Source organism: Cynocephalus volans, chromosome 15, assembly GCF_027409185.1.
Source record: "Cynocephalus volans isolate mCynVol1 chromosome 15, mCynVol1.pri, whole genome shotgun sequence".
In the NCBI taxonomy this organism is placed as follows: Eukaryota; Metazoa; Chordata; class Mammalia; order Dermoptera; family Cynocephalidae; genus Cynocephalus; species Cynocephalus volans.
This window is the reverse complement of record NC_084474.1, coordinates 33,066,828-33,088,381: the sequence shown is the minus strand read 5'-3', so window position 1 is coordinate 33,088,381 and position 21,554 is coordinate 33,066,828. Positions and strand designations below refer to the sequence as shown.

General features: G+C 38.3%; 1 protein-coding gene across 2 annotated transcripts in view; it reads right to left on the bottom strand.

Annotated features, from left to right (window-relative positions):
• Positions 1 to 21,554, bottom strand: part of ZFHX4 (zinc finger homeobox 4) — a 177,387-nt gene that overhangs the window by 4,033 nt on the left and 151,800 nt on the right. For both annotated transcript variants that reach the window (XM_063079312.1, XM_063079311.1), the window contains exons 6-10: positions 19,662 to 19,778; positions 13,152 to 13,285; positions 12,740 to 12,940; positions 12,071 to 12,188; positions 6,146 to 11,548 (exon numbers count right to left, since the gene is read on the bottom strand). In XM_063079312.1, the coding sequence (XP_062935382.1) occupies positions 6,146 to 11,548; positions 12,071 to 12,188; positions 12,740 to 12,940; positions 13,152 to 13,285; positions 19,662 to 19,778 (5,973 nt within the window). The remainder of the gene's footprint in view (positions 1 to 6,145; positions 11,549 to 12,070; positions 12,189 to 12,739; positions 12,941 to 13,151; positions 13,286 to 19,661; positions 19,779 to 21,554) is intronic.

Below are 21,554 nucleotides of genomic sequence, written 5' to 3'. Positions count from 1 at the left end.
TATGCTTCTTCTAACTTTGCTTGCAGTACCCAAATACTATTCTCACCTCATTAGAGAGGGGAAACTAAATGCCCAGTAGGCAGATACATGTGGGGAGAGATTGGCTTCTATAGTAATGGAAAAGATCTTTGCTGGTTTCAAGTACCCAATATAATGGAGTGGCTGGTAATAACCTATTACATAGCCATTTTTATGAGCTGGATAGTTGTCTGGGAAACTGAAGGACAACTCAGGATAGAAAAGGGAATTATAAAAGCCTGTATCTTTCTTGAAGATGTTTTTAGAGGTAAATAAAGTTGACTGCAAAAGGAACAGATTAGAAGCTTAATGGGTGACTGATGGCAGTTCATTCTTGAACAAGGGAAGGCTTACTACGCTTACTACATTACAAGGACTGTGATGGAGACTTGCTGGGCTAGTGGAAGAATCAACCAGGAGAAGGTGAATAAAGTTTAGTCATCAGTGCATACCTGTAGAGAGAATGGTCATAAGATATAATAAAACCATCTTTTTAATATTGGCCATAGCCTGACCTCTATGCTAAATGCAACATATGGGTGTTAAAACAAAAACAAAACATAAGTGAAACAGAAACTGCACGCTTTTATTTCTTTAGCTAGAAAAAAAAGAAAAAAAAAAAAAAAAACCATTAGTTTCTTAATTGATCTTTACCCAGCAAAGAAAGATCTTCTTAGACTTAGCATTTAAGGTACTGTCGAAGTCCTCAACATCACTCTCTCCCTGACCCTTATCATTATCCTATTACTCTCAATTAGCCTAGCTTATTACTGGCTGCTGTCCTTTTTAACCTTACCACACCCAACTCTTTTTTAATCTGCTTTGGAGTAATTTCTATGGTTGTAATAGCAATAGTCATCATGTTAAAGAGTAGTCTCCCAACATCTTCAATGGTAAGAGGGGAGAAATGCTAAATATACAATTTTATAAATAAACTTGAGTCCTAGACATGTTGGGTATTTGACAGAGAAAAATATATGACTCACTGGTAGATGGGCTGAGAACATTAAATTTTACAGCTGCCACTCAAATTTATCTTCCGGTCTAATTGAATCAATTTCAGACGTTAAATAATTAAAATACTTAAAATGAAAAAAAAAATCCTTAAAAATAACATTATTTCCAGAGGGGGGAGGGAAAGATGATAAATATCCACATTTTAGTGAAGAATGGCTCACAAATTTAAAATAAATTTGAATAAAAATGGCTCAAGCTTTGCAAAGGTATGATAGAAATGAATGTGTAAAGCCTCTGATCTTTAATTCAACTTGGAAATAGACCACTTAGATTCATGAGAATTAGACCTAACCCTAGGGAAAACTGTAAAGTAATAAAGTTGCTCTGGGGAGTCCACACCCTCAACTCCATTGCTTTTATTCCCACACTGTGATGCCTGGTATCTTTATCTTCTTTCCATTTGACTCGTGATAAAATACTTGCAAGAAAGAACCAAAGAAATGAATACACTGTAACTGAAAAGGCTCAATATATACAAAGATGGTTCAAGAAATTAATGGAAAGATACATATTATCTTTCAATTCTATTTTTCCATGACTTTTTGAAGTGCCCATGTACTAGATCAGATAACCTTTGAGGTTTCTTTCTGTTATGATGTTCTGATTTCATGATAGTCTATGCTGTTTTCCATTTAATAGAGGACAATTTAAGTCAAAGGAATAAATATCTAATTATAAAATTTCAGGCCTGAGTGATTCAGGTGGAGGAGGGTTTTCCTCATTGTTAGAATAATACTATGCTGGTAGCCTGCCTCTTATGCTTACTCACAAAACCTACCTTAGTTGTAGGTTTAGTGCAGTAGTTCAACTTCATACTCAATAATTGCACCCCCTTCCACCTGCTGCATTTTCCTCCCCTAAATCAGAGGAAATTACTGGCTCACCTATTGTCTTTGACATGAGAATTGAAGACAAGAGAAACATTAAGAAACTAAGAGACATGAAAATATAGCAATTGTAGTTAGAAAACAAAATGGATCAATAATTGTTGACCCAGCCTTTTGCATCAGATGGGGTCTTCGTCTTGCTACCTAGAAGTCATATATAGAAAAAACAAAATTCTTTAGAAGACTGCAATAGGAATTTTAAATAATATAGTCAGGGATTCTCGGGGATTTTTAGTAATCAACATCTTGAGGAATAAACTGAGTTAAATAACCAGCTAACCAAAACTTTTAGGAAAAAAGATACACAATAAGAAAATAAGCTATGTGCATTGGGTTTACTCATAAAAGAAAAGAGCCGGTGAAAATTTACAGTAAACAATGCAGTAGCCAGAAAACCAAAAATAGAAGAGAAAAATTGACAGTAATCATGATAGAAAATAAGTGCTGGTAAATAAAACCAAATGTATATCAAATTCTCATGTCTTTTATCAAGTTATAATGTTAAAGATATATTCTTTCCCTTTTTGTAACTCCTCCAATTCTTAGAAATTTCACTTATATATAAAAAATTTTCCTGTAAATAATTTCATATTACCATCATTTTGTTTGATTTTATTTTCCTGAATAGCTGTCTATGCCTAAAATAATGCTTTCAGAACAAAATGCCTGCCTCACAATACACTTATTTATATGTAGTTCTTTTTTTCCATGTTTCGTTGATCTGGATCTCCCAGAAGGAAAATTTATTTTTGAGGTTGAAAATAAAATATGTACATGGGGCCAACGACAATTGTGCTACAATTATTAAGGACTTATTGTTATCTAGATTTACCCCAAATGTGCTAGTAAATTACATTGAAGTATGAGAAAAATGCAAAAAAGAATGTTCTAAAGTTCCTTTTAAGGAAATTGGGTAGGCAGTATTTCCAAACACTAATGGAACGTTAAAAATCAGTCACCGCTTAAAACAGTACATATATTAAAAATAGAAAATCAAGTAATTTTTCTATTCATGTTGAGCAAAATGCCAAAGGAAGCTAACACTCTAAAGGAAAAAATGCAAACGTAATATTTTCTAATTTGTTGCAGGTATACAGGCATATAGGGATATTGTATTGCCACTTTCCCTTTCTACATATTAAAATGAAAGAAAAAGTAAAATGCAAAAAAAAAAAAAAAAAAAAAAGTAAAGCAGAAAACAATTCATTTTATTCAAACATGAGCAGTAATAACTAGTGATACCGAACCCAGGCAGGGCCACTGTTCAGGAAGCAGGCGCACATGATATGTATCACTCTTGAAAGGGCCTTCTAAGTGACTCTGAAGGACTAAATACTTGAAGATTTCTTGGAAGGAAGGTAAGGAAGTTTTGTAAGCATTAAAGATGAAATCCAACTAGAATAGCAATTCCACTCCCCAAATATAAAATAAAATGAATGCTTGGATCAGGAAATTTGGAGGCTGGGAAACATTAAAACTAAACATGAACTTTGCATTTAAGCTAATTTTGGGGTGTAGACTTTGGACAAACTCATTACAGCACATCTTCTATTCACTGCAGCCCCTTTTTAGTAATTTTGTTTGGATCAAAACCTTAAACCTACCCTTCAAAGGGATGGGCTGTCTTTAAAATGAAGTCTTTTCCATAACTAATTCCTATTAAAATGGGTCCAAGAGGAAATTGTCATATCCTCAAAATATGTTCATATAGATAGCAAACTGTAGCAACAGCCCACAGCTTGTAAGAAATACAGAAATATTTTACTTATGAAATCACTTTCTCCTTTTGATTTCACCTAGCTGGTAAGTCGCTCTCTCCCATAAAGCAAAGATATCTATTTGATGAGAAATAATTCAGTAGGAAGATGATGACGGGAAGATGGAGAAGCACAGTTCTACTCTATGAGCTGGTTAAAATATTCAGCATTACCCACCACAGGTGAATTAACCTAAAAAAGATGTGAACTGGGAGTGTGGGAACTCAGGCTCTCAGATGGGGCCCCAATGATAACTCGGCTGCGTTAATGTTTAAAATCTCTCACAATTAAAGGACTAATTGAAGAGATATTACAAATTCTAGTAGGTAACAATGTTCATGGGGCTTTTCTCTTTATGAAACTCCCTGGTCTCTTTTGGTCTTTGATTTTATAAAGCAACAGATCCAAGATTGCTGAGTTCCTTGGTACTCTGTACCTGGTGCGTTTAAAGACACTCTTCACCATGGAGGGCGTGGCTCCAACTTCCCAGCAATGCTAGTGGTTACAAACAGGGCCCACATTTCAGGGGGAGGATATAAATTATATTTATGGTGAGTAGAATGAAAATAAGGTTAGCTTGATTAAATATTTCATAAACATCTTCCCTCTTCCTCACTTTCTCTCAGGCCGTCTGGGTGCCAGTCTCAGAGGGACGAACCAGAAGGGCAGTCGGCCGAAGGACCCATTGTCCCAGCAAAGGCCTTCTGACCCAGTGGAGAGAAAAACAAGATGCTGTGACCATCACTTACGGGGGGTGACAATACAGTCATCATAAATCAGACTTGTAGATTAAAGGCACAGACACTTCTACTGTTCTTAGCTGAGGTAAAACATCAAAATCCCTCTATTTTACATAACTGATCATAGGAATTCTTTCACATAAGATATTTTTCTATGTGTCAATTAATAATCACAGTGGTATATAAAGTGGGACTAGAAAGTAACAAGACTAACACCATATGCAAAAAATCTGGCATTGCATTATTCTTAAAATGCTTACATTTGACTTAATGAAAATGCACAACCAAGGCATACTTTGTAGCTCTAATACTTAAGGCCCCAAGATTACCCAGATAATTAAGCCGAAAGTATTTTGGGGGGAGGTGGGGTTGGTGTGAGAGTTAAAGGGAGAGACATTGTGGACATTTTCTTGGTAATGTTTTTTGTACGTAAAGCTCCATTTTGCTTCTCTCTAAAGCCAACAAGACATTCAGGACAGGGAACCAGATCAGCTAGCAGTGGCCAAGAGGCCAATGGATATCGCTGCTTCATGCCTACCAAGCTAAAAGTTAAAATAGGAATAACTTCTTAAGATCCCAATGACAATTTTGTTTTTTGTAAGAGGGATAAAGTTGAAAAGTTTGAAATTTATTTAGAAGTCCAATTTGCGAAAATGAAAAAAGTTTTTCTTATGTTTTATTTAACCTTTTAGATAGACATAATATCTTTGTAATCCCATATACATATAATCATATATATCTTTGTAAAAATGATATAAGAAACGATAAGAGAACCATGTTTTTCCATTTTAGGTGATATATGAAAATAACTTTTACTACATTTTTGGCTCCCTGATTGCCTAGTACACTATCTTCAATTTACTTACCCTAATATAATTGAATACCTGCAACTTATTCACAAAGTCCAAACTACACAAATTATATTTCTCTTGATGAACACAGATTAGGATTCAGCATGTGGCGTTGCCTTAAACAACTTTACAATTTTTTTATACCTTAATTATAAACCTTAGCTGGGGTGTGGGTGTGCTAGAAAGACAGACATGGAGTAATATTTATGTATTTCTAAGGTTGTGAAGTTATTAAATAACAAGTATCAATGGATGCTATGAAAATGAAAATCATTTAGCAATGCTAAATTACAAATTTCACAGAAGTCATATTTTAGTTGTTAAACTTTAAACATGAGCTTTATTACCTGCTAGGTGCAATGTAGGTGAATTCCTGTGGCTAGAGGACCCTTAATTTTTTAACTTCATGACACTTATGGGGGGAAAACAAACAAATAAAAACAGGCAAAAGAAAGCCCCGCCCCTTGGAAAGAACATAAATTAAGATATCAATAAACGTATTACTTAATGTTTCAGTTTTTTAATATATATACCAAATATATGCCACATGTGTGCTGAAATGCCATTTTAAATCAGTATTAAAATTAGTATATAAAAGCTAATATTTCTAAGATGTACTGATGTAATGATACAAATAACTAGAGTATTTCTGGGAATCTGTTCTGATATATCTAGTCCTTATTTTTCTGTGTATGTCCAGACTGATTTAGTTCCTGGTTATATACTATAGTCGATAAAATATATATTTCAAATAATTTATTGGCTTCATTTACTGAAATTAAAAGAAATCAAAATGTACCCTGTCGTTGGTTACATGTGACTGGCTGCCCAATGTTATTTAATTAACTAGACTGACTGTCTTTTAAATAACTTACTGTTTGAATTTTGTGGAAATCCAGGCAAGGAGGATGGACCATTCATTCCAGGGAGAAGGACTGGAGGAAGGCCAGGGAGTCCTGGGTAGGCCGCTGGCAGGCTGATACCATGGAGGGAGCTGCTGTCCATCATGCCCGGCTGCTGCACTGTTAAGCCCAGCACATCTGAAGCTTTCTTTATACGATCGAGTTCTTGCTGTGCCATCAGCTGTCGAACTGTGGTCGGAGCTAAGTAATCTTTCTCCCGATCAAGCTGACTGCCAACAGTCTCCCTTACTTTTGAAATGTGCTGTTTGGAGAAAATATGATCTCTGATGGACAAGCGAGCAGAGTACTTCACCCCACAGAGGGTGCACTCTGGCTTGGTGCCTTCCGTTCCACTTTGATTGATCATAAAAGGCTTCCCTATGTTAATTTTAAACTTCTTTTCCTTTGCCCTTGCATTTTGAAACCACACCTGGACCACACGTTTGGGCAGACCAATCTCATTCCCTAGCATTTCACATTCTTGCATGGTTGGAGTTCGGTAGTCACTGAAGCAAGCCTTGAGAACCTTGAGTTGAAGATTGCTCATCTGGGTTCTGAAACGCTTGTGACCTGGCCGATCATTACTTTTGGATTTAAAAGGATTGCTGGATCCAAATGGATTTGGCGAGCTTGGGTCGGCTATGCTGGACGTCTCGCTGCGGTCAGCATTGTCATCGGGGTCATCCGTGATATAAAAGGTTTGGTCATGGTCACCATCTTTATCATTGAAATGGATTGATGGACTGGTGAGAGAAAAGAGAAATTTGTCATCACAGACCTCTGTGGTAGGCGTGGTTGCTGTTTTGGGCAAAGTGTCAAGCATTTTTGGCTCTTTAGGAGACAAAGCTGGTTTCACATCTCCAGAGCTTCCAGTGGTGCTTTCCATTTCAGTATTTCCCTCATCTCCGGTGGTGGCGTCACTGATTGCTGTATTAATTGACGAAGTCTCATCAAAGTCAGTTTTATTTTGATCATACCCAACCTCAGCAGGAGGGGCATTTGAAGTCTCTGCATCCTCAGAACATTCTGCTTTAAAAGAAGAAGGGCTTAAAATATTCTTCGGTGACAGCTCTGCTGTTTTACTAACAGGTGTTGACACTGTAGAAGCCAATTCATTCTCACTTGATAGATCAATTTTAGTTAATGGTAAAGATGGATAATCAAAATAAATGTATTTCTGTGGGCTTTCTCCCCCATCTTCTGCTGATATTAAAGGACTTGGGGGCAAGCTGTAACCCGCCTGCTTTCCTTCATTCCAGTGCCTAGAGCGAATGTGGCTTTCTAAAGCTGACTTTGCTTTAAACAGGGCTCGGCAAAAGGGACACCTCTTATGCGACTGGGCTGGACCCACCGCGCGGAACTGACCTTTCCTCTCTCGCGCTCGTGTGTTCTGGAACCAGACTTGCACGACTCTTTTCTTCAGCCCCACTTCGCGTGCAATATGATCAAGCATTTTCCTGGTGGGGTTGGAATCCAACAAGTATTTTTCATAGAGTATTTCCAGTTGTTCTGGGGTGATGGTGGTTCTCAAGCGTTTGTCACGGTGTTGGTCTTCACCGCTATTCCCTCCCTCTTTCTCACTGCAATTATTATCTTCTTTATCATCCAGTTTCCTTTTCAGGGAAGCAGCAACTGTTGCGGGGGCCGGGGTGTGGGAAGAACTGGTTTGAGGTGGCATTTGTGTGAGCGAGCTACTCAGCAGCTGTCCAGTCATCAGCGGATTGTTGGGGTCGAATATCATGTAGGGCATGTCCATGGGCCTTTCCAAGAATGGAGAGTGGAGGAACTGGTTTTGAGCGGCGAGGAAGTGCATGTGCTGGTGCTCCTGCCAGAGTTCCAGGGTCGGGAAGGCAACTGTACACTGATCACATTGGTACTGTAGTAACTGTGGAGGTAGACTGTTCTGGAGAGAAGTCATAGAAATTTGCAGTGGACTGGAGGGGACCGGGGTTTGCGAGGCCGAGGGAGGTCTTCCAATAAGTGGGGGTTGTTTTGGGGGCTGCGGCTGTGGCTGGGCCGCGGACGTCTGTGGTGGGTCTGAGCAAGTCGACGCTAACGGCAGGGCTGGTTTGGTGCCTTGGGAAGGGGGAGAGGGGTCGCTCTGCTTTGGCTTTTCTGTGGGATATTCAGGCTTTGGAGAAGTCTTTTCGGGTTCTGGTTTGGGTGACGGAATCAGGGGGGTGCTAGTCCCAGAGCCGGAACTTGCAGCAGGTGCAGCAGTGTTTCTGGCTGCCTCCGTCTGAGCAGACCCTGCACACTGCTTATACACCACCTGATCTGTGGCGTCCATGGAGTCTTCCGTTTGGCTTTCGTCTTGGGCGTCGTCATCCTCATCCTTGTAACACTGCTTTTTCTGATGCGTAATCAAGTCAAAGATCCTGGGGAAAACCACATTGCACTTTTTGCACTGGTACTGCATGTTGCTTGTTCGAATGTACCGTTCATTCGTGAGTTCTCTTTTTTCATTGTCTTTAGTTTCTGCTTGATTCTCATAACTCTTCCGTGCTTTCTGTCGAGCATTCTGGAACCATACAACAATAACCCGAGTAGGTAGATTGAGAACAGTGGAGAGCTGTTCTATTTCATCATCTTTTGGGTAAGCGTTTGTGTCAAAAAAGTCTTGTAGAACCCTAAGCTGGTAGTCAGTAAACCTCGTTCTAGAAGACCTTTTACTGAACGACGCATCGGATTTGTAATGTTCTAAAGAGGCGGGCTGGGGGTCAATTCTGATATCTTCCAAAACAGTTATAGGAGGGTTACTGAAGTTGTACGGTGAATCCTTATTTCTCTGTCGCTCCTTAAACAGCGTATTTCGAAACCAGTGCTTGATAACTTTTTGAGAGAGGCCCGATTTCTCTGCCATTTCTTGGATCTGTTCTTCACTTGGAGAGTTATTGATGTCAAAGTAAGCCCTCAGGATTTTTAGCTGATCGTCTGTAATTCTTGTCCGTGGGCGTTTGAACTGAGAATGCCTTAGGAAGTTGGGATCTAGCCCGAGCTGCTGCTGGCAAAGCTGAGTGAGATCTGCAGAGAGGGTGTCCATCTGCGGCAGCTGCAGGGCCAGCTGAGGAGGGAGCGCAGGGTGCTGCACAGGCTGCATCATGATGGAAGGGAAGAGCGGCAGGTCCAGAGACACTGGCAGCTGGACCTGCGGGGGAGCAGAGGGTGGAGGTGGGGGCGGGGGAGGAGGGGGCGGAGGGGGCGGAGGCGGGGGCGGAGGAGTGGGGGGTGGAGCTTGCAGAGGAGCCGAAACCGCGTTAGGGATTTTTACAGGCCCCATAGAAGGCGGCTGCGGAGGAGCTGGAGGCAGCGGAGGAGGAGGAGGTGGTGGAGGCGGCGTTTCTGGGGAAGACGGAGAAATTGGATAAAGCTTGTCATAGGCCTCCCTGTACTGACGAGCAAATTTTTCTAGCGCTCCGTATGGAAAAAACTGCCCGTGTACATGTTCTTGGTGACTCTTCAAAATAAGAACATTGGAAAACAATTTCCCACACGTTCCGCACTCCAGTTTGTCACTGTTTTCGCCTTCACCGCTTTTGCCTTTCTTCTGTACCTTCTGCCTGTTTTCGTTATACTGAATGACCAGTTCAAAACCAAAATTTTCCAATAAAGCTTTGGCTGCATTTCCTCTGGCCCCTGAAGCTATGCGGGGTGGCGGGATGGATGGTTCCAAGGATTTTTGTTTCTTTATGTCTTTGCCTTCTTTGAGTCCTTCACCGTCACTTACAAATTCTTGCTTTGGTTTTTCCTGCTTTTCAGCAATCTCTTCTGCCTCCTTGTAAGATGGAATATCCTTCACGATCTGGCAGTCTGTATTTGCTATGACAGGTTGCTCTTGTTTCAATACTTTGCTCGCCTGTTGTTGCTGCGGCGGCTGCGGCGGCTGCTGCTGCTGCTGCTGTTTTTGAGGCTGCAGCTGAGGCTGAGCAGCTTGGTACTGTTGTGCTTGTTGCTGCAGTATTTGGAGTTGACTTTGGCCAACGTGGTGTTGGGTTTGAATCTGCTGCTTCAGGTCTTCAAGCAGGGAGCCCGCCATTCCTGTCATGCCAGGCATACCAAAAGTGGCAGAGCCTGGCAAGCCCAAGTCTGGCCCCAAGCTAAATTCTGTCCCAGGTATGTAGAATGGAAAGAGAAACTGAGGCTGCTGAAACTGCAGCAGTGCTTCTGGGGTCATAGGAAAATGTGGCAGAAAGGCTGGGTTTAAAAACTGAGGCTGAAAGAATGCAGCTTGCTGTTGTAACTCATGCTGTAGTTGCATCTGGATTTGTGCTGGTGACTGTGGTGGGTGATGTGGAGGTTGGGCAGAGATTAATTCAGGAGTTTGCTTTTTATTTAATTCTTTGGCATCTAAGTGGGTATCTTTGTTGACTGCTGCTAAACTCATGGAATCTAACATCCCTTGGCCAGGGCTGTTAACATTTGCTGCAATGCTGTGCCCACTTGCCATGTGACCACTTGGCTCCAGCTTTGCAGCCCTGGCCTTTGTCTGGTGGAGCACAGACCTCATGTGGATTTCCAGTGTGGAACTTTGGCTGTATGCAACATTGCAGATGCTGCACTTGTAGGGTTTGTTGTCTGTGTTGCTGTTGGTTTCTTGTGGAACAGGACTGGAGGCTTCCTGCAAAACCTTTTTCAACTTATGCAGGTGAGAAACTGAATTATAATGAACCAAGAGAATGTTCTTTTGGGTGAATGACTCTTTACACACTGTACATTTATAGGGACGAGATGGATCAAGGAATTTTTCCATTGTAAAATTGGGCCCTTTTCGAAAAGGTAAGGTCCGCTTTGGTTCAGAGCCCATGTCATCTGGAATAGAGCTACTATCACTTCCTACAGGACTTGCCTTCCCTTCATGGTCCACCTCGTACTCTCTCTCCATTTCCTGTTCTAGGCCATGGTCGTCCTGGGCCATAGTTTCACACTCTGCCCAAAGTTCACCGTTCACGGGCAAGGATGTGTACAGCTGTTGAAGTTCAGCGTCACTCAGCTCAGGGTGGCCTGCTTCCAAGTGTTTTTTTAAAGCCTGGAATGTACGAAAACTACGCTGGCAGAGGGTACACATTGTCGCGGCCCGAATCGCATGATACTGGGAATGGATCTGAAGCTTCTGCATAGTTTTAAAAGCCAAGCTACAATGGTTACAGCGATACTTGTAAACATGGCGGTCAGAAACAGAGAGCGGTTGCCTTTTTTGCTGTTCACTTAATTGATCTTGCAGTGTGTCAGGGATTTTCACATCCTTACTGCTATTTTTATTCCATTCCGACACTTCCAAGGGTTCTTTAGTTGGTTTCTGCTCCTCACTTTTTATTTCCACGCTAGCTTTTGAATCCTCAAGACCTGTCATACTTTTGTCATCCATCGGACTTTCACCTATAAGGAGAAAGCACAAACATCTTTCTTAACAGGAAGAAAACCTACTACTTAAATGTCAATAAATATTGTAAATAGGCACCTCTAAAGGTTTCTGTTTCATTGATTCTTTGAAGAAATGTTCACTGAGCATCTACTATATGGCAAGCACCAGACTAGAAAACAAGAAATCACCCCTGACCTCAAGAAATCTCAGGGTTAGGAAAAAGAACAAGTCAAAGGTAATTACAGTATGCTGCAATCAGTGTGATGTCAAAGGCCGTGACCTTGATGTTTATGAATTAGAACACAGAATATTCCCAGCCTTCTGATACTTGGGTCCCTCAAGGACAGGTAGAACACAGAATATTCCCAACTAGATTCTAAATATGCCTTAGAAAATATGGCTCTTGGAAACGTCATGCTTATTTTTCCCTCCGCGCTTTAAAAAAAAAATCTTACATGGTAATAATCTTGGAGCACCAACACACACACAAGACCCTGAGTGTGTTTTCCACAGATCTTGATCATAAGCTGGCATACCTGAATACTTCCCAGCCCCCTCAGCTGTAATGGCTGCAGGTGTGTCCCGCTCTGATTTCTCAGAGGTGGCTGCTGGCAGTAGCATGCTGTTTGGCATCATCACATCAGGGACAGGCACCTTTGAAAACCAAAGGGGTTCATGTTGAATGTACCAGAAATCACAAATTCCATCATGTTTCCCATTTGGCCATTGTATATCCCGCTTACATTTTTCCAACCAAAGCAGGGATATTTTGAGGGCGTTACAAACCAATGCTGTCCCTTCAAATTTCAGATCAATGCTGTTGCCATGCTGTATTCTTCTTTCTTTTCTCTCGTCTTTTCTTTCTATTTTTAAAATTATGGTTCAAAAGTTTTTGTAGGTCTATTTTTTTTTTTAATAATGATAACCAGGAAAGTTTGAAAGTCAAGGTGCCCACATAAGTCACTTGATTAACAGTACAGATATAAAAAGGAAGACTGCAAAATGTTATTAACTAAGCTCATATTTTTTTTCTAAGCAAAAGAGACCACAAATGGGCCTTGACTGTGATTTCTATAACACAGTCAAGAGAAGAGCTTTAAGTAGCTCAGAAAAAAATAAATTCCTCTCAACCAATAATTACAGGGTTTGTATTTATACCTTTACACAGATCATGTCACACATGCATCAACATTCGGTATCCTTACTGTCATGAGCAGCTTCTCCACACAATCTGGAGACACACTGTGCAAATGGGTCAGATGCAGCTGGAGGTGCATTTTGTTGCTGAGGACGTCCTGGCAGAGAGGACAGCAGATGACCGGCTGCACCGAGTGCTGCGACAGGACGTGCATCTGGATACGACTTTGGTCCCTACTATTGTAGTTACAATAAGGACACTGATAGAACTGGAAAATATTGAATAAACATGGCCACTATTAGTTAATGTATTTTGATGACTTCAGAACATCAGAAGTAATACTAAGAATTAATTATCTCGCCAGTCGCAATGTCTACATGCATTTCAACAGCATGGAACCATTTGAGGCTCTAAAACTCTCAGGAGTGATTAAAATACAAGAGAGATTTATGCAGCAAAGGGAAAAATAACATATTTACCTGTTCGTGACAAAATTTATTGTCTTCTGTAGGTTTTGACCTTTTCGTTGCAACATCCTCTTCTTTTGCCAGCAGGGGTGCCTGGGTCCCTCCTGCCACACTGACTTTTAACTCCTTCTCTGGTGTGATTATCCCTGATTCCCAAAAAAAACAGAACAACACAATTTAAATAAACAATGTCAAAATCAGAAAAATGATGTCTTTCAAATAGTTGTCACTCTAAATCCACTGAATCACAAAAAGAATCAGACAGCACTTTTAAAGGATGCTCATCTCAGAAGGCAAAAAGCACACTTCCTTTTCCCACCACCTAAGTGGACTTTATAAATATATTTTAAAATGTACTCCCGTCTCATATTTAGATAACCCTTGGTAGCCTTGAAAGATTCATCAATAACATGTGTTCTCTGGTGTCTCAGAATGCCTTCATCACATTAAAGCAAATCTACTCCCATTCACAAATACTAACTTAGAAAACTATTATTTTCACTAATGTTTAGTTACCTATCTCTTTTCTGAAATTCTTGAGTGCTGAAAAGATTTCAAAATACTGAGAAGAGCTGATGAATTATAATTTAGAAACTAAAATAATACCATTTTTATGTCACAAATGGATTTTAAAATTGAAAGGATTTAAAAAATAACCATACATTGCATATCTGCAGCTGCTACTACTGATTTACTCTTTGCTGTACATGTTTTAGCAGTTGGCTATATACATAACATTACAGCACAAATCTCAAGAAGAAAATTGTCTTATGAGGTTAATCTGAATATTTGGTGTTAAAGACAATTTAAAATTTTGCCTAGATGAGCAGTGTAATGTGTAGGAGCCTTACACACATCAAAGAAAAGAGCACGATTCTAATTTCCCAATTTAACAGAAAATTCTTCCCAGCATCAATTTGCCCGATAATCTCCTCTGCGAGGCTGGATATTAGAGCAACATTGGGTAGGCATGTCACATACATCTCACGACAAACACAAAACCTCATTTACCAGCCATTCCAATCTCATCATAGTGCGGCATCATCTGACCTTTTTTCTGCTGTTTATTATGAGTATTTCTAATTTTAACTTTCAATTTTCACCATCTTCCAGTCAATTTGCAACTAAATTATTTCCAGGGTGAGGACACTATCACTGGACAACTGGGTGCAAATACATCTTGAAATGCAATGAAGCTAAACCATTGATTGCTATCAGACCCCGCATAAATATATAGTCCAGGCGTAATCTGATTGTATGCTGTGCATGAAGATTTATCTTGATTTTTTTCCAATCCACATACGGTTCATATAAATGAACAAACTGCACCTTACTGCAAAATAACCCAGTTTTAATTTAAAAGTAAGGTCAAGGATGTTATGGAAACAAAGTAAAAATGAACCAAAAAAATGCATTTTATTTCTACCCTGGATAAAGATGTTTGTTTTATACCATATAAGTAATTTTAGACATTTCAAATTCAGAAAGAAACTTAACAGTAAGAATGCTTCTGGGGACACCAAAGTTAAAATATATTTTTAACTTTAAATGACATAATTTAAATAATTTGATTCCGTTCGGATTTGTGGTAGATATAAAATTAGTGCTGTTTTTAACAGATTACATTGATACTGATTTCTAGATTTATAAACACTAGATTTTATTTGAATTGGTACATTTGTCCTTTATATACATATGCCTTGGATAAATTTAGATTTCTTTTCTAGATAGTTGAAAAATAATTTATAAATTTGAGATAGACTGAAAAGTTTCATTACATTGATTAAGAAATATCTACACATTTGATATCCAAAGAGATGTCAAAAACTGCAATGTTTAAATTGTAACTAATTCTGGCATCAAAAACCATCTCAAATCAGAATATACTTTGTGCTATTGTTTTCAAAGTGTTAGAAACATTTAAGAAAACAATATGTGTTAGTATTTAAAAATTAAATTTACTACTTAAAGTGTCAGATCAAGTTGCATGAAATAATCATCATTTAAATCAGCAAATGTCTATTAGTTGTCTTCTCCTGTGCGATTTGTCTAAAAATTCCCCATTAATGAGTAAGACTATATTTCCTTAAGAAAATAATACTATGTAATACCCCCTTATCACTTTCTTTGTGTACAGGGTAGAATTGAACATGACCAAATAATAAGTTGATCCAATTCCCTATGCTATCAAAGACTGTCACACACAAGTTAAAAGAGAATTTTTATGATTCTTGCTGCTTGCAGGCCCTTTGGAGCATCAGAAATAGAATAAACCTTCCAGAAACTTCTGAATCTATTAAATGTTTAGCTATGGACTTATTTCCATAAGCATGTATAATGTGTATTTTATTCTAATAGTCACACCATAAAGGTTCAAAAAATATTTTATAAGCCTATCCATTGGTCTGCATATTTGTCATAACTAATACTATGTGTATTAAGAATGTATCATTTCTATTTTTTTGATTTTCTTAGTCATCAAAAATACAATTGTTTTTGAATTTAGTGATGTTCCGTGTTGCATCAAGAAAGTAAGAGTTAAGTTTTAGGATCGTTATCACATGCTCATTGCAATAACTGTTGGTTATAATATTCAATCCAATATATATGTCAACTTCAATATTTTTTGGCTAACTAACTTAGTTAAGCCATGATCTTAATATAACCTAGAAATCTCCTAAAGACCATTTTATTTTAAATTTAAAAAGTTATAAATAAAGACTAGACCGCCTAACTTTAGCTAGGCACCCCAGAAATGCATGCCACTGATAAGAGGAAGCAGAGAATACTAACATGCAACATATGACAAAAACAGACTCTTGAGGATGAAGCAGGTCATCAGGACTATTTGTAAATATGATGGAAGCTACATTTTATGCATGGATGCCTTTTATACTCAAAAGGGTGCTATCTCAGGTTAATGTTATGGTATTCCTGCTAAATCATAGGAAATCAACTCTAGGGTCTTTTTTCTGAATTGCATTATCCTAGTAATGCCTTCTATTAAATAGAGTCAATTAATTTTGGGAAGGTTTTGATTAAGTTTAGTGATTACTCATAGTTTATGTCTGCAACTTTATTTGAAATAAAGCCTATTTATTATCCTAGACCAAGAAAATTTGTTTTGAAATGGGATCACAACTCATTTTGTACTATTAAGGACACCACAATATTCTCAAACAATGTCATTTTAATACATTTTAACTAAAAAAATGTAGTCTAATTACAAACAAGCACTGCCAAATAGATGAGCCAATGATTATCTGTCAGTTATGGGATTATTTAATTTGCATGAGATTGTTAATATAAAAATGACATAATTCATTTCAATTCAGATGCCGCCTACTTAATAATTTTCAATCCCTGAAATACAGAAGGTTGTAAAATGGTTTATGCTCATACAAGTGAGAAAAATCCAGGAACACACATGTACTCAAAGCAAAACTTGCAGAAACAATGAAACAAAATACTGAATTATTATTTGAATCAATGTATTTGATACAGTTTGACTACAATAAAACTTAGATATAACAGAAGATGTTATTCAACTCCAAATAATTCTAAATTATAATTACCAGTATTCTTTCTAATGAGACTAGAACGAAAGGATAATTTTAATTGCAATAATGAAGGTTAATTTCCATCTTTCCTCATGTTTACTCCTTTATTAAAAAGGGGTCCCCTTAGCCATGGCAGAGACATATTACATTTTCAATGCAAATGTATTAATCTGGATAAACTCTATATTAATTCTTGTACGGCACAGAGCTATAATTTGGATTATAATTAATCTAAAGTGGCACTAGATTTAAATGACAATATAAATGAGGCATTAGGAGGCTTTTCTATTATGAATGAATATTCAACAAATATAACTTGAATGCTGCCAATTCGCATTTTGAAAGCTCTACTCCTACAGATTAATGCAGCCACACAGCACAACAGCATACACAAACACAGTCTTCCCAACATGTGTTCATTTCTTCCTGTTTAAAAAATTATTTGTTAAAGTCAGGTAAAACTGTTTTCTTATCTAACATATAAAGAGAGTGATTAATTAATACATTTGCTAGTATTTTTTTGACATTTATAAATGACATAAGGAAAAACAATATACATATGTATGAGTGATTATTTAATTAGAATTATTTACAGGAAAAAAAATCCATGTAATTTTTTTTTAATTTAATAAGATTTCATTCAGAAAGCAGAAAACTTTGTTAAAAGTTTAAGTTAGTCATCAATCACAAGAACTGTCTTGAAGGCTGGGAGGTTTCAAAGCTAAATATTTGCATTTCAGCAATCGCTTTTAGTTGGTCCTTGCTTAAACCCCTGTAGATATACCTGAGAAAGCCTTTCTATGGGGATAAAATTTGTTTTAAATAACCACAATTATACGACGGTCTGTATCCTCTCATATGCCCGAGTCTTGCCTGGATGGTACAATTAGACATCCAAGCAAGGACAATAACTCATCAGGACATTAGGGAAGGATTGAGCCCATTCCTTATGCAGAGCAGTAAACAGCACCAGTGGAGGCAGAGGCCCTGCATCTGTGGTGTGTTCCAAGCGAGATTCTTTCCTCCATGGTAAGATTAGATCCATTTTGAAGGGATTCCCAGAATTCATCCTTTACAAGGTATTAGATATTAGATATTTAAAACCTTGCATAGTGTCGCATACCTAAATACAGTCATGAGTCACTTAACAACAGAGATATGTTCTGAGAAATGCATGGTTAGTTGATTTTGTCATTGTGTGAACATCACAAAATGGCACTTGCACAAGCCTACATGGTATAGTCTATTAGACACCTCGGCTATATGGTACAACCATTATAATCTTATGGGACCACTGTCGTATAGGCAGTCTGTCATTGACCCAAACATGGTTGTGTGGCACGATTGTACTAAGTGGAAACTCAAGGGACAGTAATATGATATTTGTGTTTTTATACATTCTCTTGAAGAATGAGAGGAACATACTCTGCAATCTATTTTGGTACTACTGTGTGAAGGATGTCACTGAACACACAGAGTCCTGCCCTCCCTGAATCAGTCAAGCAGCTAGTAGTCTGTTGGAGGTCCATCATAGAGAGTGAATAAACTGACCACCTTGCTATTTCCAATCACTTTCAAATGAGGTCTAGATGGTACCACCCTTCACGTTAACTGATTGCTTGTACTTCAAATTCCTTGTCAGCAACCTCAGGAGCTGGTTTACTCATATACAGCTATGGCAGCTTTTTACATTTCTTTAGGCCCAATACCAACCTTAGATCCTTTTGTTTGAACCAAATTAGAATCATATGCTAGACACTATATCCTAGGAGCAAATTTCAATGGCGTTTTTCTCACTGGACTCCTGAAAGAAATTTAGCATTGAACGGTGTGGTGAAGAGAGCAGAGAGCCTCTTCAAATAATTTTTGAAAGGAATGTAAAGCTTAGATGTGCAAAGACTGAATTGCAAATATGGGATAATTCAAGTTTAAATAAACTTTCATGTAAAAATGATATTTTCTGCACAACCCAATGTCTTCATAGTGAATACAAGCCCTTTTATATGTGGCTGTCACTGGAATTCAAGCAAAAGATAGATGACTACCTGAAACTAATAGGCTTGAACCCGTTTCAGCATTCTTCTGCTTCAATGGGTCTAACATAATAAAACTAGGTATAGCGTGCAGCAAAAGTAGCCAATGTAATATTCACTGCGACCATAGATTTCCATCTCATACATACAAAGCATGGATGAAGTCATATATTTGCCAAATCAAACACAGAAAAAGCCTTAGGTATCCACACCAGATGCTGGCCTAGGGTTTGTTTGTGCACAAGTAAATGTCATGACACGAAGGTTTGTTTTCAAAGACAGTAGCTTTCATTACTGGGATTTGTCTATTCTAGAAGATCAAAATTACCCAGCACCTAATCCCTTTTCAATGATATTTCCTCTTTCTTAGGCTGAATCATCTGTAAACTTTTTCGCTGGATTTTGTTTGAAATGCCTCAAATAGATGCCCTTAAAAAGGGCAAATTCCTGAGTATAAGTTGTAAAAAAGCAAGGAAAAATAGCATCTATTTTTAGGGTTATGTGATTGGGGGCGGGGGGTTATGATTGAATGACAAAATTTGAGTGATATCTAATCCTGTGCTTATGAAAAATTAATATGCCATCAGAGGAATCACAAGTATAGCTAAGATTAATGAAAAGCGCTTAAAAAATTACAAGCACACAAACTGATTTGATTAAAAAATAATCTCACTGGTCGTCCTGTAATATTCTTCAACTTATCCACATCTATTCTGTCAGATGGTTATGATTAAAAATAGGTCAATGGGAGGCTACTGATAGAAATCACATGCAAAATGCGCATGCAATGAATAGTAGTGGGAATGTTCAGACAGTTCAGAATGAATAAAAGCTTTTAATAAGCTTCGCGGGGGGTGGGGGGTGAAGGAAGGGTTGATTGCAGGGAATGGGTGTGGGGAAATGAAAGGTGAAAGATTCTAGCATCTTACCAGAGTCTTTACTAGAGTTTTTGCCTTCACTGATGTCTCTCTCACTTGAGTCTTTCTCATCATCCTCAGCCACTGCTGTAGGCTTAATCACTCCTTCTGCATCCTCACTTTGTTCTTCTGTTAAGAAAGGCAGACCAGTCAGTAGCGTTGAACCCCCGACCCCCAAAATGCACACTGAAATAAACTAGAGGACCACTTAACTTTATTTATGAATCATCTGCAGATGCTCATACTCAAAAGAGAACAAAAATTTATGCCAAAGTCTATATTAGAAGATGCTGGTTGTACCAATGCAAATTTTTATCTAAAGGAACTTCTTTGTATCCATCGAGAGCATGTGTCTATACTAACCTAAAATAAATCATTTACAGTACAGTTTAAACTGAAAAAGATTAAAAAATTGGGTGTAAGGAAATTCTGTAATTTCAATAGTAGAAACTTGTAACAACATGGACCCACTGTTCCAAGGACTTCGATAGATGTCAGAATAAACCAGATTCCTAGAAAAAAATTCTTAGTGAAATAATGTGATAACAACAGGCTAAGTATAAGACAGGTGTTACTCCTGCCTTCAGACCCCAGTCCCCAGACCCCAGAGGAATTCGTTGGAATTTTGTTAGAGTAAGATCTCAAAACTTCATTTGCATTGGGGATTTTTTGGTTTTCTATAGGGGGAGCTAAACAGGGCATAGGACATAACAAGGTACACTTCTTCTATGACAACAGCATCACCCCACACCTCATTCACAGGTTCACACCAGCTAGATTACATGGAAATCCTCACAGTAACTCAACCCTATTTAATTATTCTGTAAATCTTAGCTATGCCACTGCTGGTGGATTAATCTGTTTATGCAGTTAGCCTCGATGCTGGGGCTGTGTAGCACTAATCCGTGAAAGGCCCACTGTTCCCTTTCATCCTGCGATCATTTGTCTCTCACTGTGCTGATGTCACATTTTAATGAATTTTTAGCAATCTGAGTAATGCCAGATAACCAGGCTCGCAACTCCCCACAGCATGGCATGCTGTTTTCATTGCAACACAAAAAACAAAAATCATATTCCCCTGTTCAGGTAGGAATTACATAAATTAGGAGAAGGCAAAATGGGATTTGAAGCACCAGGCTGCTCAATTTCATAAAATCTTTAATGACCATATAAATTAACCCTGGAAAGGCAAAAGGTCACCGACACACATTTGCATACACTCTTCTATTTGCTTTTGATAAGCAGAGCTTTTATGCAGAGAACATGATACAATTAACCCTTCAATAACCATACAAAATGCTTCTATGGACATTTTAAGTGTCAAGCATTAACTGAAAATTACACACTGAATAAAATTTTCATTGCAAATGCTATAGTGATTGAAAGGGGAAATCGTGGCCCTCTCCACACCCCATGTTTTATTAATAATGTTCTGACAGCAGAATGAAATATCCACTGTCATATGTAGCAGCTGAGCACACTAAAAAAATTCTATTTAGTGCCTCACTTTCCAGCCATGCTCTGCAACTGCGTGTGCAGAAAAACAACAGAGGGGAGCAGTTCTGGACTCAGTAGGAAACTCCAGAAAGCTAAAGGGAAAACACGGACATTTAATACATTTTGAAATAAAAGTTTGTTTCAGCTGTAAGTCCTCAAAAGCACCCTTCAAATCCATTTTTTCCGTTTTTCCACTTTGCTTCTACACAACAGCAGAGAAAAGGCTCTTGTTTAGATGGTCAGTTATTTGAGGGTTTGTAGGAAGCTTCCATTTCAGACAAATGCACATGGAAATTATACTTTAAGAAGAGAGAGAATCAACACTTTTTCTGGCTCTAGCCTGCTTTCACCCATTAGAGATAATTACTGATCAAACACGGGCCCCCTGCTCCCAGCACAAGGCCAGGC